Source organism: Phalacrocorax aristotelis, chromosome 11 (genome assembly GCF_949628215.1).
Source record: "Phalacrocorax aristotelis chromosome 11, bGulAri2.1, whole genome shotgun sequence".
Classification (NCBI taxonomy): Eukaryota; Metazoa; Chordata; class Aves; order Suliformes; family Phalacrocoracidae; genus Phalacrocorax; species Phalacrocorax aristotelis.
The window spans coordinates 3,410,671-3,436,998 of record NC_134286.1 but is presented as its reverse complement, the minus strand read 5'-3'; the positions used below and the strand labels follow the sequence as shown (position 1 = coordinate 3,436,998).

Sequence of the window (26,328 nt, the reverse complement as noted above, 5' to 3'; positions counted from 1 at the left end):
CATACCTCTAGGGATTTTAGTGGATCTACTTCTGACTTACACAGGTAGAAATGAAAGGACAATAAGGCCTATACAATCTAACAAGCAGATCTGATGATCCTCTGCCAAAGCAAATCCTGTAGAAACTCCTATTTATCATGAAATTTCTATAAATAGCTGACAACCAAGAAATTGTTTCCTTGAATGAGGATTTCGTAGTGAAAAGGAATATTTTCTCCTAATAAGTAAAGAAATCGTGTAGATCACAGAAAACAAAAGAACCCTGAACTGCAGGAAGAGTTTGAAAGCATTCAAAAGTCATTGTTTATTTGTTGTTTACTACTGGAAGAGACTCGAATAGTTGGTAATGATTGTAGAACAGACTGGTAATGAGAGCTACTAATCTCACTGGTCAAATGCAATATATTCATTCCCTCCGGATATGTCATTTATTCAGATGCAAAAAAGGTTCTTTTACCTTTATTAGAAATACTATTGTTCCATACTCAAATATTGAATTCCCTACAAAAGTGATTTCTTCTCCTGCTTCCTTAACTCAACATATTCATTATCTTAAGCATTTTTTAAATTATGTTTGTTCAAAAGTGAAACAGCAGCCTTGTTGCAGGGGCTGTACTTATCTCTCTTGTTCAGTGAGCTGATGCTTAACCCATTGAATGCACTTGCAAAGTTATTATGCCCAGCTAAAACCGAAAGCAGCCTTTGAGGTTTTTCTTTTTGCTTTTGTTGAGAAGAGATATAACAGAGACAGGAAATAACCACACGCAAGCTACATCCATGCACAGTTCAAAGATGCTCAATTTTTATGCTGAAAAACCCAATATGACAGGTGAGAAAAGTAACTAAAGACAGAAGAAAAATATCCACTCGGAATTTTTAATTATGCGTGATACATTATGAACATTATGTCAGCGCATCGTAAGTCATAGAGAAAGCAGCAAAATTTTTAACAGAATGGAAGTTCTGGTTTTAGGAAAATGTCACATCCCAAAGAGAAGCTATCCCAGATTAAACTTGAGGTAGAAAGGGATATTCTAAAAGAATATCTAAAGGAAGACTGTGCTGTGACTAACAAAATTTATCTCATGTAGTAAAGCAAAAAAAAGTCCAAAAAGACAAATCACACTGATGGATAAACTTTATTTTCTGTTGACCAAAGCCTACCTTTGTCTTCATCAATCCACCCTTTTAATTTAAGGGAAATTAAAGAAATCTAAGGGAGGTTTAATCTGAACATCAAAGGTGTGAAAAATAAACAAACAAAAATATCCACCACCACTACTCCCAAACTCCCCTCCAAATCCTTCTTTTCTTCAAAACCTAAGCATAAATACAGCATTCCAAAGAAATGGGTGGGAGGTTTTTTGTCAAAGAATACCAGCAAATTAACTTGCAAATAGATTTGTGTTTTCCAAAACCCTTGTTTTTCTGGAACAGACACCAGATATGATTTTCCTGCAATAAACTTACCAGAACTACTGAGTTTTATGGAATGCATAGGTGCAACCTTAATTTAATACAAGATGCATAGCAACCGACGTATCCACTAAAGTTTAAGAGAATAGAATTTTATTTCATCACATAAAAATCACAAGGCAGAATTTAATGCCGTTTAATAAAAGGTACAGTGGCATTTTACAGATTTCACGTGGAAAACACAATGCAATTCTTCCCAAGAAAAAAAGCGTTCAGAGCCCTAATACAGTTGGAAATCCAATCACATGAAATTATGCTGTTAGATGGAATATATTTCTGAACTGCAAGCCTCTACTGTCATGAAGCACAAGCATTTTCTTGCTGAGAAGTTAAGAACAGCCAACATGCAGCTCAATACTCAGCAGTGATTTTGCTGCACAGAATTTCATGGGAAAGGGAAGGGAAGGGGAAGGGGAAGATGGGGAGTGGCTAAAGTTGAAAGGATTTAGCTCGAGAAGTGGCACAGGTCAGGGAAAAAGACAGTCAATTTCTTCCCCTTCCTCTAGGTAGAGACTACCCATGACCCTGCCCTATAACAGGACTGACCTCATTTTTGGCCGTGCAATGCTTTCTCTCATCCTCCAAACCCCCGTTCTCTTGCTGGGGAAGGTAGGAAGCCTGCAGAGAAGGTGATGAGGGAAAGGAGAGGGGCCAAGGCCCGAGCCAGTGAGTAGAGAAGAAGACTCAGAGGGAAGTCTTCAGAGTACTACAGCTGGCTTCCTGCATACTGATCCCTTTGTCAGCAACAGTAGGAGACGATAGCTGTGTTACAAGGAAGATGAGTTTGCATATTTGCATTTGGTGCGTTCTTCTGGGTGATAAATATTGCAATCATGGTAGCAATAATATCAGTTGTAGCTAATATTTATAAACAAATGCTGACTCTTATCAATCCGAATGGCTGTTAAATTTATCTTTACACATACAAAATCAGAAATAAAATACTTTTTTTTTGGTAGCCCAAAGAAATAAAAACAAGCCATACATTTATTTGCTAAAATAATACAATAAAGAAAATGTTGGCTCTGTTGTGACTTTCTGGAGTCAAAGGAGTCCAGAATGCTTTACAAATTGCAATTTAGACATGAGGATACAGTAGGTTAATGAATGCTTCATTTGCTGACTTTCATAGGTAGTTTGTAGTGGTTTGTTTGAAGGCTGCAGAATAACGTAATTTAAATATGCTCTAATACAGAAAAATTACTTAGGAAAATACTGTGCATGTTTGGATAAGACAGCCTCATATTTGCTTTGCTGTAAAGCATCAGTTTAAAGAATTCAAAACAAACAAGGTAGCCTAAACAGAAGCAAGCAACAATTCATAGCCTGTCTCGTGGTTGAATTGTTGAAGCAGGTATCACAGGCCAGTGCAAAGACATCAGTCCTAACCACTGCAGTGTGTTCGGTGCAAAATTCCAGGCCCTCTCCTGAAATACTGCACGGCTAGAGCCCAGGACAGGTCTGCAACAAATAATGGAGATACTCATACCTCAGCTGAGCTTCACAACTGCTCTACAGAGCCAGACAGACATGCTACGCTTGGATGTTATTTCTGGAGTAAGATCAACCAATTTTCTAAGTTGCTTCTGGATCTGTAAAAGTATATCTGAAACAAACATTGGTTTGCGCTGTGCAGATACATGAGCTAAATTTGGTCTAGCGTAGAGAATCTATACACAGCTTTCAATTCGCATTACAGACAAGAGTATAAAGGGTACCAGAAGTTTATATTCAACAGTAATTTCACTTCCTTAGTGCTGTGGAACTCATAGGCAAAACTTTTAACCATTTCATAGAACCTACTTCATGGAATAAGTTGCTCAGGACTAAAATCTAACACAAACCCAAATGCCTTCTTGCTTCTCCTAATTGCAGATAGGTGGGGGTTTTAATAGAAATCAAGGACAACCATAGTTTATTTCCCTTTGTTTTCCTTGTACTGTGAAATGCCTTTTCCATTTTCAACTCTATAGATTAATGAAGGGCATAGTTTAGCGAGTCATGTCTAAAGAGAACCATAAAGAAATATTTATTGGACATTGCTACTGAAGGATCCATCTTACAATACTAGCTAGCTAGCTACTTATCAGCTCAAGCCTTCATCTACACAGTTATGGTACAGTACAAATGCAAAATAATCTTATCTTACAATCAATACAACAGGACAGAATCACTTCGAAGCTACACAAGCCAGGAAGACTTACATTAGCTTCTCTGAGCAGCCAGATTCCACATAATCATTCTCACAGTGATTTCTCAACACGCCTGCAAGGTAGGGAAGGAGTGCTTGCCATATTACAGATACTTAAATAAAAAGCAAAGATAGAATTTGTTCAGCAATTCAGAAAGGAAATAAAACTCTGAAGAAAGTAATTTTCATCCTTGACACTTAGCACAGCTTTGCTTCTTCCTGCAAAACCAGGAAGCAAGGAATAAAATATGGGCACTTTTCCTACGAAATTGCCAATAAAAGACTCCTTTGATCATATGGAGCTGAATACATATGGTTCTCCCAGACTATACTTATCATAGTAGCACTCAGACTGCCTAACATCCAAAAAGAAGCGTCTGGAACATCTGGCGCATCCCAGCATGCACGCATTACAGAAAAAACAGATCTCCGCTGTTTTTGCACACATTTTAGTTCTCAGCATGTACCATTAAACTTTATGCCATTTGTCAAGCTGCTTTCTGCAGCTCCAAGAACAATTAAATAGCATTTACATCAGTCTGTGCTAAAAGGCATCCATTACCAACTTCCTGTGATCAGCAGGAAGAAAATAAAAAGCAAGTCAAGCAAGTGCTGTGAAACAACGACTAACCCTAACCTACTATAATGCTTCAAATTATCTTTAAAATAAAGTGACTACTGCCATAACATTCTCAATGACTACCCTAAAGCAGACATTATTTCTGCTTTACTATGTAGGGAATATTGAAATGAAAGAATCTTAAAATTCATTAAGAATTAAGTCTCTTCTGTACCCTGAATTCTAATTCACAAAAAAATTTAGAAGATTCAATAGTTCATAATCCAGTTTCTTAATATATGAAACTACAAAACATCCAATTACTTTGTAGATAATAGGCCCAGAACATTTATTGCCAAGTAAAATCAATTGAGAGATCGTTATCTTTGAGAATTTCGTGTCTTAACCAGAAAATTAAATTTCAGAGCATCAGAAACTAGTGCAAATCTAAGGCTGTAAAAGCACCAAGTTGAACACCAGGTGGATTTTCATACTGGGTCTGGAGTAAGAACTCCAACATTCCTTTGAGACAGAAGCTGGTTCCCATAGTGCAAAATGTAACTGAGTAGCAGAAAACGTGCGGTTCGCTAGAGTTTTTTAAAATTCCAAATATCAGTTTAAAGATGAAGAGTGTTTTCCATTCGAGACTTTTTGTGTTTTATTTTTGGGGAAAAATGAAAAAGTTCTCATGCAGATCTGTTCTACTGTGCAGGAGTCCTACTCAATAAGTTCATTTTCTTCAGAGTGGGCTCTGGTAATATGAAATAAAAATATACACAGATTTTAACTCGATTCTTGTAAGCCCAGACTCTATTGCAATAGTGTATTTCAGCAATGCTACAATTTTGTGATATTTACATATGCCTGCCTCACTATTTCGGCTTAATCTGGTAACAATGTAACTTCAGAAGTGAAGCATTAGTACACATAGGAAGTCAGGTCCTAAGAAATATTCTATAATAATTAATTATAAAAGCTTTGTTAATTGTAAATGACTCTTCCTTAGAACCTGTGACATGCATCACCGAATTGCATATCAATCATATTAGAGTTATAAATATATCCTGAAAGGGGCAGTGTTTCTTGACAGTAATATTTTGCTGCAACATAGCTTTATGCATCATTTTATATCCTGGGCATACTGCCAATATTGCATTACCTAAATATCCATTTTATATAGTAACTCTGCATCCTCACAGCAACTTATGAAATCAGTCTAATTGTTTAATTTTAGGTTCCAAATCAACATTCTTTCCAAAGCATTAATCTAGTGGTGAATCTATGCAATTACCAATTTTGTAAAACTTCTTACGCCTCTGTCTGGCAATTTAAACTACTGTTAAGTAAGTGCCTTTTTTGGGGTACTTATCTATGTAAATATACTTAGAAAAGAAAGCAATGGCTAAGTGACTCTACATATCTCAATTTCTCCTTCCATCATGCCGTACTTGTTTGCTTACAAGACACTATCACCTTCCCTTTACTAAAGATGATTAAGATCCTATTTAACATTATCATCTCCGTTCTCCAAAGCATGTATCTGGGTTGAAATTTTGAACCGTATCCCAAAGTCATTCTGGGCATGTATTAAGTGTGGAGGAATTCATGGAAATTTGATTGTAACAGTTCTGCAGTTTTGACTTCCATATACAACCCCCCCCAAAATATAAACCAGTTCTGCCACCTGATAGTATGGCCTCCAGGCAGCTGAGAAAAAACAAAACCTAGACTAGAAGAGCAAGGAAAAGGTACACTGACCTCAGACAAATGCTTTTTCCTTTTTTTAAATACTAAAGTGGCAAAAGCTGTTTTATGCTGATTTGGTTTGGTAAAGTTTAATAGTATCTTCTTTTGATTAACTTTAGTCTTGTTGTAGAATGAATTATTGATAGAATAAAATCTCATTATCCAAATAAGTAAATATATTAAAATGCTTATGAAAATCCTAGTAACACATATTAAGGAAATGAGATATCTACATAAAACCTAAATTTCTATCTAGGAACACCACCACCTGTTATTGTTCTCTTCCTTCTGATATCAAAATGGGATTAAATGTTCTTTGATATTTAACATTTTCATGCTGGGTAGCTATCTTTCAGGATAGATATGCCAAACAATTTTTTGCTTTGCTTTTCAGAATTCTTTCGGTATTCAGAGTGGAAAGATGTTGTTAATATGAATGATTCTGTACTGGCAAGAACCCACAAAACCTGTGTCAGCAACTCCTGTATATTTGTCGACTCAGTTCCTTTTGTATATTTATAAGGCTGTTGACTAAGAGCCTGAGATATTCCAATTCCTATGACTATCTCCTGAAGGACTGCAAAGGTCTGTCTCTAATGCTGTTCAAATAATTTATGGTGACAAAAGAATTAATACCACTTTGTCAGTGCATGAATAATCATTTTACGTGTGTCCTCCTCTGTAATTACTGCACATTACAACAGAGTTTGTGAAACAGGTGCTGCCCTGACTTTTTGGATAGAGCAACCACTGTGTGTAATGTTATCTCCTCCAAGGGCAACACCTTTTTCCAGTTTCCTGCATTTCCTTCAGTCCCTTTACAGTTGACATATGATGTCATTAGGTTCTTTTTGCTTATTTATTGTGTTATCATACAGTATCATATTACTAATTTCACAGAATCCCAGAATCCCAGGTTGGAAGGGACCTCAGGGATCATCTAGTCCAACCTTTCTAGGCAGAGCACAGTCTAGACAAAACGGCCCAGCACCCTGTCCAGCCGACTCTTAAAGGTGTCCAACATGGGCGAGACAACCCCTTCCCTGGGGAGATTATTCCAGTGGTGACTGTCCTCACTGTGAAACACTTCCCTCTCGTGTCCAATCACAATCTCTCCAAGAGCAACTTGTGTCCATCCCCCTTGTCCTCTCCATGTGACTCCGTGTAAAAAGGGAGTCTCCATCTTCTTTGTAGCTACCCCTTAAGTACTGGTACACGGTGATGAGATCCCCTCTGAGCCTCCTTTTCTCAAGGCTGAAATTTATCATGTCTGTTTTAAATATCTGGGTTTCTTTTAACACACAGTGAAAGCCACAGAATTGTGGCCTACAAACAGAAAACAGTTGACAAAAATAATTTAAAACGGCATATTATAATATTGCAGACCTTTAAGACAAACTAATATTTCTATAATGTGGAACTGGTTGTTTTTCTCTATAGAGTGATTTGCAAACTGCTCTACAGAACACAAAGCCCACATGACGGTATGGAAATCGTGCAAGATTATCTATCTTTAGTTCTGAAATAATGGTGAATGTATGACACAGTAATCTTCAAGAGAAATGCCATTTTTATTTTTGAAAGAGTATCCACTTCAGGACTATCAACCTCTGATTACTTTAGTGAGACTCATACGTTGCCCAACACCTGCCTCCTTATACTTTCCCTTGAAGTTATAACTTTTGCCATTGCTAGGCAATAAAGGGAACAGATCTGACTTGATTTGGTGATTTCCTAACAAACTTCAAGTGTTAAATTCTGGTTTATCTGAATTAAATGGCAACTTATATGTTGGCTTTGCCAAGAAATTTATTTTGCCTTGAAGCTTTAACTAGGGGTTGTGTCGATGATAAAAAAAATAAATCTTGTGACAACAGGCCTGACTCTGGGAACTTAACCAGCAACTACCATTACTTTAAGGGTGCAACTAACATCTTACCCCATATGACTCATTTCCCCTTCTTCAGAAGTCAGGTGAGTCAACAGACAATCATCACACTTCCAAAAACTAAAACCAGTTGATTATATACCAAGTTACTAAATTTTGTTTAGTTTTTTTGCAGACTTGCTTAAAAATTTTCTTTTTCATCCTAGTAAAGTAGTTACTGCTTTTCTCTCTGGATTTGAAATCCTTTTCTTTGACTTTGTGACCCTGATAATCTCTGTAAGATTTTACGGACAGAATAAACAACTCCCACTGAACAACTGCATGACTTGATTTATAGACTATTTGACTTTCTCCGAAGTTGGGGAAAAAGACCTTCCACCTTTTCCAGAAATACTAACTTCAAGTGGCATAGGAAAGGAAAACTTCAATTTCTGGAAGGCAGGCTCAGATGCTGACAGCTTGCAGCAGCAGAGATGAATAGCTGGCTATATTTCAAATGTATCCCCTTAGGTGAACCTTACTCAGCTCTCAGGCTTGATGCAAATACAGTCATCTCCCAAGATTTTGCTCAGAGAAAGAAACACCAAGTAGGAGCTCCAAATACAAAAAAGTCTGAAGAAGCTTCCTACAAGTCCTGCTTTTTAACTTATGTCTCTCTAAGAGGAAATTCACAGTGATTAGAAAACAAATGCACCTTGAAAAGATTCCATACCAAATGTGGGGAGGAAACAGGCAGCTTTTTTTTTTTTTTTTTTTTTTAGTAAAAAACTGCCCTGAAGATATCAAGGTTTGAGCACAAAAGCTATTACACTGTGCCATGAGAATGGGGCAGTCTGCTCCCAATAGGTGGGACCATGAGTAAAATTTAAGAATGCCTCTATAAAAAATACACACATACAAAGCATGAACAGCGAGGGCTGATCTCTGAAAGGCTATTGATTATTTCAGGACATTCAAATCAGTACAGCGAGATTCTGCACTAGCTGACAGTCATGAGAACCTAGTGCTTTTTCATGGTGGCTATAAGAACTGGCCAGTCATTCAACCAGTGAATTATATTGTTTCCATAGTTTTTAGTCCAAAATATTTCCTCTATTATCAGTATGAGCAAATTCACATTACTCAACTGTGGCCATGGTACTGCAATTGAAATAAAGAGTAACTCCATTAAGCTTGTCTGTTTTTACAAGACATAGGGATTGAAGTGGAAATATAAAAGCATATAAACCTATCTATAATTATTATCAGAGGCTGAGTATGGGATGCTTATGAACCTATGAAAAAATAATACAGTCAAATTAAACTAAACTCAGTGAGACTGAGTAATTAAAAGCACTATTTTACTTAAAGCATCTGATATCAAATAGTCCTTGCCTTGCATTTTTCCATTATGTCTCAACTGCTCTAACGTGAAAGCTATCATGATACTGACATCAAGCAACTGTCTTGGACTATAAAATACAGTATTAAAACATAAGGTAGAAGAATATGCCTTTATACCTATATCAATCCAAAAAGGAAAACATTTTGGTGTTTTTCCATGTACTTATTATGTAATATGTTTTTGTTATGTACTTACGTGATAAAGTGGAACTGTATTATTTTCTGCTTGTGAGAAATTCAAGACATCTTGCTGTCCAGGTTCAAGCCTAACATTAATAGTAGATGTCAACACAGATGGACTAATAGGGTAGTTTGGGCTTGTGTTTTTGCCCTTTTTTCTTGACCTACGGCCTGTGTCCCTTTTGTTGTCTTTTTGTGTCAAAGGCTCTTCTTGGATGACCAGTATCTTGTCATCACTCAGATACCGCAGGAGGGAATTCTCAGAGTCAGTTGTTGGAGGGAAAAAAAGAAAAAAGAAATATTAGTAAGAGGAAACAAACAGAACTATTTTGGCTGCATCTGTATTGTCAGCTTGGTTAATTCCCCACTTCATCTGAGTCTCTTTCCTCTGCAAAGAAACTTCTTTGTGCCAAGGTTCCAATCAAGAGCAAACTAAGTAGTTGCTGCAAAACCTGGACACACAGAAGATAGTGGTGCGGACCCAGGCCCCTGCAGGTCAGACAGTATGAAGCTAGCCCACAATACATGGCTTACATAACAAAGAAAATACAAATACAGCCAAAAGGTTTCAGTGTAATGTCAAAGATCATCACTTGGTATTGCTAAATTGGAAAGAGTCATGGGAATGTCAAGTGAATTGTGAGGGCTTGCACTGGACTCAGTACCACGTTTACTGGCACCCCCTGGCATCTGAGGTGAAAGTGAGTGTCCACATAAAGTATTTGTAAATTATATCAAGCAGGGAGCATCTCTGGGCCCATTCCAGAGACAAGGATTGTAATTTTCAAGGAACCTGACAAAGTGGAATAATGGTCTGCAGGAGATTTGCAGCATACTTGGGCACAACGTCAAAATGGGAACTGGCCAGGCAACAAGTCTGAGGAAAAGAATCTGGCTGTAACAGCGAAATACAAACTAAACATAAATCAACACATTTGGAATAAATCAGAAGAAACTTGTGCCTTAAATGAAATTTATTTTCTCTTGGAATGGAAGATTACTGAAAAAGGTAGTTTAAAATCTTATATTAATTTTCAACAGTATCATTCAATCTTGTCATATTATAAGCAGTGAAGTTGAACTCCTCTCAGCTACCCACACTGTGCCCAAATACTATTTTTTCAGAATATTTTATTTAAGAATCTTTAACAATTGGCATAACAATAAACATATCAGCATATCTGAAATATATTCTTTTGAATCATATGCTCGCTTTTTAGTGGAGGAAAAATAAAGGATAAAAAGAACTTTTCTACCACCATGCTTCTTCCAAAGTTCATAATTCCCTCTGGAATCAATAGAGATGTATATGATTAGGGCTGCTGGTCTGAACATTGACAGTACAATTGCTTATTCTGGTTTCAAATATTCATTCATAGTAATCAAAATGTGTCTCAAAGGACATTACATCTATAACATCAGTTATTGCTTTCTAGAACCGTGAAGATTAAGAACTGATTGCTATTAACATATACCTGAATCTTATAAGTATTTTTTTCCCCTTGATGTTTATCTATATTTATACTAGAATTAGATAGAGTAAATCCTCCTACTAATACAAACTTTTTAATTTTCAGGAACAGAAACACAAACCCCCAGATACTAAAAAGGCTTTTTTCTGTTCTCCATGGCAATCAAGAAAAATACGTTTGGTCCCTGTGACGATACCTTCATGCTTCTTAAGTAACAGGAAAAAAAACTTGAAGAACAGCAAAGAAAAAAAAAATACTCACCTCTGCTTTCCCTCTTGTACATGTTTTGCTCTTTTGACTCCCCTATCCAGCTGTACTCAGTAGGCATAGAAACAGGCCTTAAATCTCCTGGAAACAATTCAAGATACACCAATACAATTTCTGAAGTTTAAAATTAGAAGGCTGTAGAGTACGTAATGCCTATCAGTTAGAGACATGACATGACCCTTCAGAACAATGCTTTTTATCCGCACCTGTACGTTATTAAATTGTAGCATTCAGGATCAATTAAACATCATGGATGCTGGATTCTCCTCTTCATAAGCCAATGCAAAGGGAAGTACCGCTGACTTTGCTGAAATTACTTGTAATCTTATAGCAGATTACAAATTTATTTTTAAACTCTCTTCTGTCAAAACTTGTTTGCTCATTAAATAGATGTTTTGGAATAAAGAAAGAAGCAGTTTTTAATATGCTTTAGTAAAACTAGAAAGATTATTAATACAGATACAACATCACATATCTGTCAGTTAAAAAGTAAAACCTATCTGACCTGGAAAATCACGTGGTGAGTAATGAGGGGATCTCATAGTTTTGAGGGACATTAATTTCAAATGCCTTAAAAAGAAAACACAGAGTGCAGTTTGGTAACAACAACAACAAAAAAACCCCAATTCGGATATTAGGGTTTTAATGAATATGGTTTTATGGCACTGTGGCTGCAAGATATTACTGTGCATTGTTCATTCCCTACTATAGCATCAGCAGAACATCGAGAGCAGGCCATTAAACGAGGAATGCTACAAAACTGACTATAAAGTATTAGCACTTTGGCCTTGTCATTATTATCACAAAACACAGAAACACACCCTCTAGATTATGGGTTAAGTTCTGTCTGACCCATAAAGCCAGAGATTCCTTTTTCTGTATGCCAGCTGACTAATTTAGTGTGCTTCTTTATCACTTGAGCAATTTTTTTTTAAAAAGTAGTTTGCTACTGCTCTGTTTCTAGGATAATTATAGACTTCAAATGTGAAAATAGTTTATTTTTCATTATCAATTTCCCCAGGTTGATTAGAGCGACAAAATATTTTCTGTGGATTCTGTGTATGTTAACATAGGGGTTTTTTATTCACCATTTTTCAAAAATGAAGCTCTTTAGCTACTAAAATGCTAGGACGATTTAAAAACAAACAGGTATATATGACCACTATGCTTCAGGATAGCATCATTTTCTGAAAATTGAAGGGGTAACATAAACCGAGAGAACCGAGATTTTCCCATATTACACTGTCACTCAGACTATGAAAGTTAGCGTATAACTAATTGTATGGAATATATATGTAGTTTCCCTGTCTGCCTAACAGTTGAAACTGTCTTTAACTACAGATGTTTTATTCAACTCCTAATCTCAAATTTGGTCTTAAAATAACAACATTAATAAAAAACCCCAGCAAATCAAAGGAAAGGAAGAATCAGTAATATGGAAAAGAATGAGAAACAAGTAAAGTTTATAAATTAAAACAAAAGAAAACCCCAAACCAAAAACAAGAAATAAGAATGCAGATAACAAATGAAGGTCAACGTAATAAACCTTAGCAGTATTTCAGTAAAGAGAAAAGAGGTCTGAAGCTCTGAAATGATTTGTAACACAAATGCCAGGTGCCACAGCATGACTGACATAAAAAAATAGGAATTTAGGACAGGAAACACAGAAGCCAAACAAAGGAACCAGTGATTTTGCATACTGCATATTTTACTTCCAAGGTCTTTCCCAGGCAAATGTAACCTATAAACTGTTTTAACATTGAAACGTGGATATTTTTCTGAGAAGTAGAAAATTATTGTCTACCAGTATAAATTGAAAGAAAAAAAAAAACTCATTTATGATGTTTTTCCATCTTTAACATATAAACAGAAGAGATTTGATATGCATTGCCACAAGACCTCTAAATACCATTGCATGTTAGGGTTGGACTAATATCAGGGTGTAACTCTTGGTTAAAAAACCAAAAAGCAGCACTGCAGCAATGACAAATACAAACTTAATTTTCACAAATGGTTTGGGAAAATGGACTTCTTGCTTGCCTCCTTGGATTTTGCATATATTATCAATACCAAGAGTCAGGTATCCTTCCACTTACCGGCTGCAACAGAAACCGTTTTCTAATAATTGATTTAATGCTGGTAAGTCTGTGGCAGGAATTTCTGAACTGTGGTTTGTGCGAGCCCTAGCAATAATGAAAGCCTTTACTCAGCCATGAAGGACTTCAGAAGTTTTATTTTCCTTACTTTGTCCATGGCTATCTGGTTCCAGCATCAGATATGTGTTTAGTGGATCTACCATGAATCCTGTCTTTCCACTGAAAGACATACTGTCACTTTGATGGTTCAAATGTATAGATATACATTACATAAGATAGAGATATACATTAAGTCAAAAAGTGCAAAATAGTCTACTATAGTAGATCAAAGTTTGGATTTGGGAATCTGTTAATTGACAGATTAGTTTAATCTGTAGTTTAAAAATTCTGGTTTAACAATTGCTTTTGAAAGAAAGGCATATTCCTGAGTATTTAAAACAAAATTTCTTCTAAATTTTCTAAGTTACAGAAAATCAGAACTGTCCATCATAAACACAAGAAAAATCTTGTGTATTACTGGGATCAGGCACAGAGCCCAACATTTTGAGTCATCATGCAGCATGAATTTATGAAAGCACGCCAGTTACACCCATCTGGCTCCAATTTTAATCACAGTTAAGATTTATCTTTTATTCTAATTTTATAATAAAATGATGTCACTTATCAGGGAGATAAAGACTGAATATGACTAGTCTTAAGATTGAATCCTACTCTTCAGTGTTACAGCTCTTTCAAGCATCAAGTATCTGGTTGTACAAGTCACTAAAATATCCTACATGTAACAAAGATCTATTAAAATTTCCCTAGTCTGAAAAGGTAGTGTGTGTGTAAGTGTATATATACACACACATGATCCCCTCCATTTTACAACTAATATTTTGCCATTTTTTACCATAAATCTGGCTGTAGTTAGCAAAATACAAAAACAAGACAAAAGTTCTGTTTACTTGATAAACACAAGCTAAGATTGCTTTAAAACTATTAGAATGACAAAACCAGAACAACATGTGGAAAGCTTGTGTCCTTTGTTGGGAAAGTCTTACTACAGTGAATTATCACTCTCTAGCTGCAGAGAACTATCACTGCAGCTTGACATAATTTGGAGTATATTTGCAGCTGTCATATTTTCAGAGTTGAATTCTACCCTCTCAGCTCTCAAAACAGCAAGTGAAATTATTTAACTGCCATTCATTACCTGATCTCAAGCCGAAAGGTAATGCGGTTGAAACCTTAACCCGGGTAAGTTATGTAAACTGTGCCATAGATATCTCACATATAATAAGAAAACCTCAGCACACATTTATTGGCAGAGGAAAATACTTGTGCATTTTAACTATCAAAATCTGTTCTGGCATCTGGGCCCATCAGTTGTTCCCTCTCTAACATATATGGTGTTAAGAACACCTCAGTTTGAAAGCAAGGAAGAGAAAGCTGCATTGTCTCCAAGTACTAACAACTGAAAGCAGCAGGGGAAACTACATTTAATAACATCCATGGTATCAAATTCTGCACCAGAGACTAACCCGTTCTATGGCAGACCAACGGAATCACTGCCTGGAGTGCTTAAAGATTGTTCTTTTTTCTCCCCAACTGTGTTCCACTTTAGCTGTTATTGGATCTTCCACTATATCTGCCTTTGGTATTATCTCCATTGAACTGCAGCATGTTTTTATTACCTGTGCTCTTCACAGACACATTTTTCTTTACTACTCTGAGCTTGTGAGAGGTTTTCCCTTTCCTAGATATCTAAGACAAAAAAACTTAAGAACTCCTTTTTAACAAAATGAAAGAAAGGAAAAAAAAAAACCCACCAACTTAGAGTAGGTGAATGAAATACTTACTGATGGCATCACACACACACACACACACGTGCGTATATACAAATATAGAACCTACCCACACAGTATGTTATGATCGGGGGAAGTCATTGCTTTCTCCAAGGCTCAGAAATGCCATTTCAAATCAGATATAATTACAGATTTTTTAAAAAATCTTTTATCTCATATCTGTAAACTTTACAAAAATAACTTACTGCCTTGAAAAGAAAACCACTGCAAGTACGTGGAGAATACACTGCTGTATTTCAGTAGTATTCTAAAATTCACCAAACACCAAGCAAATCAGTTTTAACAGATAAGCAAAAAAATTGTCATAAATTCATTTTCAGCAATACCTTTTATATAGATAAATATACTTATATATACAAGCACATATGTATATATACCTGTATACCCATATGGATATACACACACAAGAAATTTCTATACAAAACCAGAATTTCTTTTTGTTTTAATAGCATCTTATATATTTAAGCAGTCCCCATGCCAAGTTTTTGAAATATATTTCTGGTATTAACACATGCATTGCAGGATACTACTCATGTAATTATATCTATGTAATGTGGCACTGAATTGCATCTTATAGATACTTTTAGACCACAAGTAAGTCTTTTCAGGCCCTCCACTGAAGTTTAACCGTCCAGAACATTTAAACTAGAAAAATCTCCAAGAGCTTGTCAACGCACTTGAGGAAATCAAGATGGTAGCTATCCGAATAATATGAACTCAAGAATCATTCTAAATTTTAAGTATGCACTGCAGAAATAATCTATAAACAACTTACACACTCCTGCTTCTTAATGTTAGCTTGTAATTATACTAATTATTCCTTCACATGAACTTTTGTCTGGTATTCAGAGCCAACAGGTCACAGTGTAACAGAGATTGATGGATATTTGGGGGTGTTGCAGTGTTAATAGCACAGTTTGTAAATCCAGTCAATTTAAAAATGTTAAAAAAATCAAGCCTACCATGAGTGGGTGTTTTTTCTCTTCTCCGCACTCCTGTAGCTCTGCTTCTCTCATACTCAGAGCCCACAGGGTGGCCTTCACCTTCAATTAAGGTGTAGTACTTCCCGCTTTCATGCTCCAGAAAATAGCTTGGAGACTCAGAGCCTTTCATTCCAGACTTTCCAAATTTGCTGATGTCATCACAAGATATTATTCCAACTTCATCCCTAAAAAGAGTAAACCAGAAGATTCTAGAGAAATTAACCATTTTATGACAAAGCTAAAGCGTACAACTGTCTCTCCCAAACACTACCAATAAAAAGTCCTGTAACTAAAATGCTGTATGTGAGAATTTTAATAAAAGTGTCCCAACACAACAAATGTAAATTAATGAAATCATAATTAGGTTCCATTATAACTGTAAGAAAAATATAGTTATTCAGGAGTTTTCTAGTATCTGAAAGGAAGCACAAGTGGTATAACATGAGAAGGCAAAGGTTTCCCTTGCAGAAATGCATGCTTTAGAATAAGATACAAGTGGTCACAGAAAAGTAAACAAAACTAAATGATTAAAGACTTCTTTAAATGCTTCCTTGGTTTATGACTAAAACCAGATTTTGCTCAACTTGTATCTAGCTAAGTGAAAGTTAAGTCTCTTAAAATAATGATATGCTGCTTAGTGCTTTTCTAGCTCTTAATTTTACTAAAGATTTGGTTTGATTGTGGGGTGCTTTCTTTGTTTGATTTATTAATCTAGTGAAATTAAATGTAAAATTTCATTTTTCAAAACCTCAGATTCATTAGGATGTAAATACCTGGGGCCATAAAGTCCTGACATCGGAGACAGAATGAAAACATCCTGGAGCGCAGAGTTCTCCATTTTTGAGGATATGCCCATTGTACTTGTTGGTGTTGTAGAGCTGCTTGTTGGACTGGTTGGAATTACAGGCTGTAAAAAAAGGAAAGCACATGGAAAATAAATTAATGTTTTCTGTGCTACAAGTAATAACAAAGTCAAGGTGTACAATTTTAGGAATCTTGACCTCTTTTTTTGGGTGGCCATTTCTTCGAATTACTGAAGTTTCTGCCAAAAAGATGTCTACTGAAACACTGTTTTATTGAAGAGTTCAAGACTAGTTATGAAAGAAACTGATGAAAGACCAGTAGTGAAATTAATTTAAAAGCCATCTCATAGATAAATCTGGGACTCAGAATCTAAATGTGATTTTTAACCAATGCAGAAAATCAATTAGAACGGGAGAAAGGACATACACTATTCAATGCCATTAATACAAAAATTAATTACAGAACTCTGAAATACTTGCACTGAATGAAAATGTTCATAACTATAATGTCAGTTTCAGTAGAAGATTTATTGTTAACAAGGACAGAATACCTAGATTTTTTTTTAAGAAAAGAGAATTCAGAGTCATCTATTGTTTCCTATTTTTACTGAAATAATAGCTGTGATGCTTGTACTATGATGATAAAAATATAGGTTCTGTGGTGACTAGCAATGAAATATAAATTAACCTAAGCAATAAATGTGAGCACCACAAATATTAGCAGCATTAATAACGTATGTGGGTCTTTTTGTGTTTTGTTTGGGTTTTTTTTTAATTTTTAAATGAAGTTAAACATTTTTTTTTTCTCAAATGCCCTAGGGAGGCTCAAGTCAATGGCTATAAGGACTACAATGAAATATTCTGTGCAGGATACAAAGATATATACACAAAGAATATTTTTCAGCCAACGTACAGTCTGTGTTTATATTGAGGAAATAAAAAATACTTTTATTTAGTATTATTGTTTCAACTGTCTATATGAAAAATTCCCATTCAAATACAAAACTGTGCTTAAATAGGTACTAGTTTTCTATAGGTGGAAGGAAAACACAGTGACCTAGAAATAGGATGAAATCTATGCTGACCAGTTATAATCTTTTTCTAAACACAAGGGTTTGTATCTTCTAGAGATAAACATTGAAATTATTTTTGTGATTCACCAAGTAAAAGCAATCCTAAATACCCAAAAAGGATGTTTTTTCATGAGAATATCAGTCTGCACAGAGGTCCAAATTATACTACTTTTCTGTGCTTATTGTTAAGCCTCTTCTACTCTGATGAAATGTTTTAGGTTTCTTTCATACTATCAACATAAATAGGTAAGAAGTGACTGCCAAAGACAAGAATCATTCACTACTCATTTTTGGAAATAAGGGCCTACCACGTTATACACAGTATCAACCACTACCTTTAGAACACTACTATTATTTCTGCAGTTTCAGTGTGGCAGTATTAGTAAAAAGATTAAATATATTCTAGTAATCTCCCAATTTGCCTGCAGCTGGATACAGTTTCACATGGGTCAAAACATAAATTATCACCATCAAAGAAAGATAAGCAGAAACTCCATTTCCGAATCAGAAGAGAAATTACCTATACCAAGTCTCTTGTAAATAATTCCTTTTCCATGGTTGTATATTCAGCAGTCATCAGAGTTACAGGTTAGTCTATGAAGTTGACAATAGAAAAAAACGGCGTGGAGAGGTAATATCACTGTTGAGTTTGCCCCTAAGGAGGGTGATAGCCATGCTTTTCCTGATAGGCTTTTTTAAAAAATCTAACTTTATAGCCATGTAATCGTTTTTGCTTCAATTAAATTCTTGTCCTACTCGTCCCAGAAAGTGAGAACTTCCCTTTTCACTCTTCTTTAACTTTTTAATTATGTTTACATTCTGAATACTATCTGTTTCCCTTTATTTTGGCTAGAAAACAAGAAAAAACCCTAATTCTTCCCTTATAGGGCTGGTTTTCTAAAGCACTAATGAACTGTAGTGTGCTCTGTTCTTTCTCCGAGTAGCCCAGATGAACCCAGCGCATAGTAGGTGTTCTCATTACCCAGCTGAGATTGTACGAATACTGAATAAAGCACAACAATTATAATTCACTTATCTTGTGTTTCATATTCCTATTTATGTCTCAGTCAGATATTTGAGTACCTTCTAACATGACATTTGCTTTTTCTTTACTGTATTTTCCACATTATTTGGAATTATTGCCATATTTTTCAATTGTTACATTCTTTAAAACTGCAGTTGATTATTTCCAAGTAGAATTCTTTACACTTGCCCCTCTTTAATTTCTTTACATTTTTAGAGCATTTTTCTAGTTTTCCAAACTAGAATTTCCAAATTTTTATCTACCAACCAAGACTCCATTGCGTTTGCAGACCCTCCTGGTTCAGCACTGTATGCAAATGTAGTAAGCAGATCCTTCAGGTTGCCAGAAAAACACGGAACAAACACACTCGTATCACCTATCTGTTGAATACTAAATGAGACATCCCTTGTTTGATAGTAAACCATTAACAGCTATTTGTTAGGCAAGGTTTTCCAGTAATTTTCCACCCATTCAATCTCAATTTCACCTAGTCCTTAATTCTCTATGCCATACTTAGGAGAACATCATGGGAAAAGGTATTAATATCAGAGTAAGACATACAGCTTCTTTCCTATCTACCAGGCCAGTTAACTGCTCACATAAGAGCATTAAATCTGTTTAATGATTTCTTCATAATAAATTCATGTTGATTTTACTCATCTGTTACCTTCCAAGTGCTCGCAAACTGTTTGTGCATATTAACCGACTGACTTATGATTCCCTGACTCTTGCATTTCCCCTTCCTGAAGACAGGCATTATATTTCTTGGGTTTTTAAACTTACTGCAATTCATTCCTAAATAAATCACAATAAATGCATTTGAAAAATAATGGTCAAAGAGTGCCCCACCCTGAAATACGCACTCTTCTTCTTGCCTTTTTGATTGGCATACCGTAAGAGCGCGTCCTCTGAGTTTACAGAAACGTGCCTTTGAAGTTTACTTTCTCTAGAGAAAGGTTGTAAGTTTTTAAGAAAATACACTGCTTCATGATTCCTCTCAGATGAGCTGTCTCCTGCCTTCTCCCTCTCAGCTTCATTTATGTTATCCACCTTCTCTATGAAAAGTACCTGTCTTCAGAGCTTTCCAAGAATTTGCTGGCCATTATGTATCTGGAACAACGCCAGTTTCTATCCCTTTCTCAAAGGATGCACCCAATCCAAATAAGCCATATTGGGCGATTCTGTTAGTTGCTCACAAGAAACCTTCTTCACTCATCTGGCCTGGGAGTCTTTAATGAAGGGAAGAGAGCACCTGCTTTCTCCTCCTTCATTATCACTCAGATCACTCCAGTACATATAATTCTTCTATGATCTGGAGCTCAGCATGAAGGTAACAAGCATGTACACCTTCACGCTGAGCTCCAGATGTGTCTGTGAGATGAGACGTGGAATTGCAGTGGTTGTAGTTATCTGCAAAATAGCACAGGGGTCTTGTAATATTATTAAACCACCAGTTTAATAAGAATATTTAATATAATATTTTAGCATTATACCAAATCAAAAAAGGTAACTTTAATAAATGGTAAATATAATCCCAACCAGGACTACCAATTAAACAGACATAATCAAATCTTTAAGTCTTGTATGTCAATTACTTACAGTGATTATGCCAACTGTGTGCGTGTACAAGTGAATGTTTGACAGTGTGTGCAAATACCCGCACAGGTGAAAAAAAATCCCAAGGAACACACATTCATTTATAGAGGACTTCTAAAAAGTGACACTTCAGGTATCTGCTGTTGTTATCCAAAGTTTTTAATGAGAATAGCTAATTATCAGTAAAATATTAAGCAATGCTGAAATACCAGAATAAAAATGAAAGACAAATGGTAAATTCAACACTCATCAGAAATAAGCAAACGCTTGCCTAACAGAAATATTCTGTTTCAGAAACAAAATACATTGCTGTGATTCTGAGTGACTTTTGCAGATATTCGGGATAATGAAATACTGTACCTATTTTAAAAGTGCTGTTCAAAACAACAAGCGTGACCACAGTGCATCCTGCAAAAAACAACAGGACAAGATGCAGGAAGGTGGCAAAGCCCGGTGGTACAGCAACAAGAGGCTTGAACATGGACATCCCTTACCTTTTGAGGGGGTATGAAGATTAAGGATGGGGTACTGAGTCTCTGCTTTCTCCCTTGAAGGAATAAACTCAATCCCCAGAATTCCCCTGATGGGTGAATTCACAGAAAACACACAGGCGTCACTCTTCTACATGGGTTGCCTGCGGTAAGGGAAAATGGGGCTTTGTAACTGCGTGCCACCCTATAAATTCCTGTAGTGTGTAATTTTTGTCAGAATAGGTTAATTCATGCCAGTGACACAGATGACTAATTGGACAAGCTGCTATTCAGATAAATTACATGTTCAACACACAAATACTACTCACAATAAGAAACAGAACTCTCAACAGTGTTGAGTATTTCTCACATACTGCTAAGTCTGTACAGCTGTGCTGTGAAACAGCTGCCACGTTCACAGTGTTTTCAAGTCTTGGGGATTTTTACCTTTTTTGAAATCTGAAATATATAGCTTTTTTGATGTGTAAATAATAATTTTTGTCCTCAGAGCAAGAGAATACAAGGAAATATTTGTCAATTATACAGAAGTCAATAAAAGCATGAGTGGCATGAAGATGAAAAGGAAACGACTGTTCAGCTCCAATATAAGACATTTAAGAGAATAGAACATAACTTTCTTACTTGCTGCATTTTCTTTGTCTGAGCTATTACAAGTCTTTCTTTGCCCAAGATATTTCTCACTGAGATAGTAAAGTAAATGGGCAGCACATAATTTCAGAGTTCATCTGAGCAATTCTATCAGGGTACAGTACCCAAACTATGAACTGCCAACTACCTTGAGTGGTATACACCAACCCGTTATTCTCCTTTTTTCGCTCTACAAGCATCTTTTCTCATAATGCTATAGAATTTCTCTTTTGTACAAAGATACATCTCTCCAAATTCACATAGTTCTCAAAGTCTGAAATGAGCTACTTATCTAGAATTATTCTGAAGATACTTATAAATCTGCAGAGCATAACATGTATTTTCTAATATGTAAGAATTATTATAACATTGTCACTGTTCATGTAAGCTTTACCGTTCATATCACCTAACAGATTCTATATTTCAAGCTAAATAACAGAATTTTAATGTTCTGGATCAGGTAGTTATAACAGGAAGGATTATTCCAATTAGGAAATTTCTGTCAAGAAAAAAAAACCAAACAATAGATGTTGTATTTGATTCAAATGAAGTTGCCGGTGTGCTTACTTGTATAAAACAACAGAGCGCTATTTGCCACTGCAGTTGGAAGAACCCTTTTATATTGAGTGGGAAGATAATCACAGAGTTTAAAAATGAAAAGAGTCTTCTAATATCACATAATGACAACTAGAGACAAAATGAGAAAATGGTATGACTGACATGTTGTCTCACTGAAAGATAATTGTAGCATGGAACTTTGGCATATGTTAACATTCTGCTGCTGTTAATTAAGCATCAAGGGAAACTACATAGAGCAAAGGAATACTACAAGGAGAGCAAGAAATAAATTTTGTAAGGATTCACAGATTCTGTATCATTAATAATTCATAAATTAACTATGTGTGATATAATTTTAAACATAATTATTGTGGAAAAATTATTAATAACATCTGAGTGCCTTAAGCAATAATAGAAAACATGAAAACTTTTATTAAAAACATTCCTGCTGCGCACCAGCCTGACTTAACAAATATTGTTTCTGGCCCCTGAATTTCAAGTTCTTAAATCCTTCTTCCTTTGTTCCTTCCCTTATTATGTACTGCTTTTGTTTTGTTTTTTACCAACACGAAATCAGAATGGAAGAATTGCTCTGCATGTGTTATTTATCATGGTGCTTTACATATATCCATATATGTATCTATATAAATAACGCACCATGACAAATTACACGTGCAGAGCAATATATATGGATCCATATATGTAACACACCATGAAATATAACACATCCATATACGTTATCCTTTTTGGTGACAGTCTGACATTTGCTGAATTGATTTCAGTTTTGACCTACTTAACTGAGATTTTTTTTCTACAGATTGTTGCTTAACTGGTCATTCCATATCCTACATCCATGAGGCTGGTTACTTTTGTCTAAGTATAAAACCTCCTGTCTATGCTGAATATATCGTGCTTATTTCTGAAAGTCTGTCATAGCCTCTGATGGCCTCTGTTCTGTGAGAGCCAATTTAATCCATTAGTGGTAGAAAACTCCAGAAAAAAACCACAAAACAAAACAAATACATAAAACCAGAAACCTTACTACCATTTCAACGAATTAAACTGTTCTAGAGAGTCTAAAAAATGCCAAAGTCAAACAAAGGCGAGGACATCCTGCAGCCAAGAACAGGGAGAGGGAAGTGAGATCACTGTTTTCCACCAGCATCAAGCTGTTATGTCAGCTGTCCAGGAAACACAAGCTTTAGTATCATCTTGAAAGTCAATCATGCTATTCCCAGTCATTAATGACAATAATAAATAATACTAGATCCAGGTGAGAGCTGTAGGAAACAGGCAAAACAAAAACTGCATCCTGAAATGTATCTGGGTCCTAATACTTGAGCTTAACTCTGTGGCACAAAGAATAAAGAAGACCTAAGAGATGCTAAAGAAGACCTAAAGTTGGTTTCCAACATCTTGTTACAAAATCCATTGTTAAGAAGTAACACTGGCAATGCTCTTTTTATTTCCCAAAGTGATTTATATTTTCATTTAAATCCCTCACTGCACTATTCTCCAATAGGGAAGGAACATATCCTAGTGAGAAGAACACTTAAAGCTCCCTTTGATCCTCAGGGGCTCGTGTTCTGGGTCATCAAGGGAGAACACATCACAAAAATAGAAACTGTCAATAATTGCACAAAAATAGCTTGGTGTGCTTTCACTTACCCGACTACCATGACAAAGGTTGGCATGTTTGGTGGAAAATACTGTGCCATGTATACGTATTATTTTCACACTGACAAAACTTCCAGAACTAGGGCTGCTTGTGAATTATGATCCTTTAATGTACTAATATAAAGAGAGGATCTCTGTGGAAGTCCTGTTGCAAATGCAATTTCCATTTTGCTGGCCCTGGAGGCTTCAGATGAAGTTCACAAGTAGATACACAATCATCTTGCTACAGAGCAAATAATGTCCCTGCACCCTTCTGACAGAAAAATCTGAAGAGTTTTGACTCTCCTCTGGGTGTCCCAACACACCTTTCCTCTCCCCCAGGTGCAGTCACAGAGAAAGGAAAGACCCACATGTCAGCACTCTTGAGCTGCAAGGCTTACACAAACTCCTTAAGTGAAGCAGCTGTGTAGGATTTAGGCACTTGGAGGAATGAAAGATTCAGGAAGTGCCAGGCAGGAAGGAAATTTGCCTGGATAGGTTTGAAGGGTTTACTTTGTTTTGTTAATTTAAAAATTTTTCAGAAACACGTTCATGTATCATGTGATCCAAACCAAACAACTCCGTGAAGCTTCCACATTATGAAAGTGCATAAACTTATTAAAGGATGTTATTGAGTATTGAACGTGCCTAGTTACTAACTTATTCAAAAAACTTTCCTTTAATAACAACATTTTGAGTTTGGTCTTTTTACGGTCAGTCAGTTTCTAATACACATCTTGATGCTGTAGGAAGAACCAGCTGTGATGTTCACAACTGATTTTTTTTCATGTCAACAGGTTTTCAAGGAATAAATATGCAGAAAATATTAGAGGTTCTATTAGCATTGCTACCAAAGACTCAAAGCTGATGAGAGATACAGAACAGAAGCAGATTTTTCCTGAAATTTAAAAGGTCTGACACACTTGATTACAAATAGTTTTGACAGAATGTGGAATAATGGAAACAGGGAGGCAATGTTGCCTCTGCCAGTCAAAGCAAGCTACTGAACCCTAGGCTGCCTTGTTCTACAGTAAGACCATTTGTAAATGTTCTTTCCTTCTATGAATTCTTGTGGCTCTCGACTTCATAAAACATTGGAGGAAAACAATCTTATTGACACATAAATTATCGCCACACAAACTTAGCTCAGCACCCAGTTTCAAAGGAATTTGGGACTTTTTAGAGGCTCCTGTTCCTTTCACTGGAAGGAAGAATTCTAGTGTTTTGTCTTGAACAGGGTAAAGGATTTCCCGTGACACCAGTGTTGCAACAGCCTTCTTACCTGAAGTGCAAGAGGCTTCCACCTCACGTTCTTCAGAAGGGCAGGAGCAGAAACCAATGTATTCTGAGGGCGTTTTTTCAAGGTTAAAATCACTCCATTTGGGTCTTCCCGCAATGCATTTACTAGGTTCTTTAACTGCCAGCCAACCTAGGAAAAATTCCATAATTGAATTTTGAAACCTTTCCATTTAACTTTAAATGTGAAGGAAGTCTTCTATTAACTGAAAAGGTCTATTACAGCCTACTCTTTGCAAACATAAGCAGTTTTTATAAACAGTGTCTCTTATTACTTCTGTTGGGCTGAAATTATATTGCTGAAGCTGGATTTTTTTTTTAAGCTACATTTCTCAAGAAAATAAGGCATAAGTGAACGCTGTCTCTCTTTTAACAATTTGTGAGATCACTGTACGTTTTAAATCAAAAGATGAGGACTAGCAGTCATGATATAATTTTAATCTGGATCCTTGATTGAAACATTCACTGCCGAGGAGGAAGACAGACTATGCTATAAGCAACATATGTAACATATGTGTAGCAGATTTAAGAATCTAACTGAAGATAAATGATCATTTACTGATTTAGCTATACAGCCTCTGCACAGAGCCGAGCAATTCAAGTTCCTATAAATCACAAACATAGCCATAAAAAAACCCATCAGTAGTACTGAAAGGATTTTATAAGCCCATCTCGCAAACAGCTGCTTAAAGGCATTTCTTAATCTTCTTGATTATTTAAATATGAATTTACCATTAACTGTTTATTCATTAAAACAAAAAAAAATGTATTTTTATGGGATTATTTTTTAATGTTTACACTATACTATTATCCTGAATGGTTGAAGAGGCTTTAACACTGAATAATAATATAAATGACAGTATATAAAGATGTTTATGATAGAAGTAGTGTCTTACACATTTAAGTGCTGCTGAATTTCTATCCATATTTCCAGAGACACACGAGAAAAAAAAGGGGGTATCAACACAGTCAGATATGTAAATTCAGAACTGAAAGTGAAATTCATAAAAATTCACATTGTTCTAAACCTAAACCAACCTTTCTTCCAAGTTACACCACTGAAATCAGTGGAATTGTACTAGTTTAAATAAGAGAATAAATTTGGCTCCATTCAGC

At 35.7% G+C, this 26,328-nt stretch overlaps 1 protein-coding gene across 2 annotated transcripts in view; it reads right to left on the bottom strand.

Moving 5' to 3' along the window:
- Window positions 1–26,328, bottom strand: part of LOC142063197 (connector enhancer of kinase suppressor of ras 2-like) — a 214,048-nt gene that overhangs the window by 47,365 nt on the left and 140,355 nt on the right. The window contains exons 9-14 of one of the 2 annotated variants that reach the window (XM_075106631.1): window positions 25,199–25,345; window positions 16,862–16,995; window positions 16,068–16,273; window positions 11,157–11,243; window positions 9,792–9,796; window positions 9,440–9,682 (exon numbers count right to left, since the gene is read on the bottom strand). In XM_075106631.1, coding sequence (XP_074962732.1) covers window positions 9,440–9,682; window positions 9,792–9,796; window positions 11,157–11,243; window positions 16,068–16,273; window positions 16,862–16,995; window positions 25,199–25,345 — 822 coding nt within the window. Of the gene's footprint in view, window positions 1–9,439; window positions 9,683–9,791; window positions 9,797–11,156; window positions 11,244–13,191; window positions 13,194–16,067; window positions 16,274–16,861; window positions 16,996–25,198; window positions 25,346–26,328 lie in introns of both variants that reach the window. The other variant, XM_075106632.1, reaches the window with a different exon arrangement.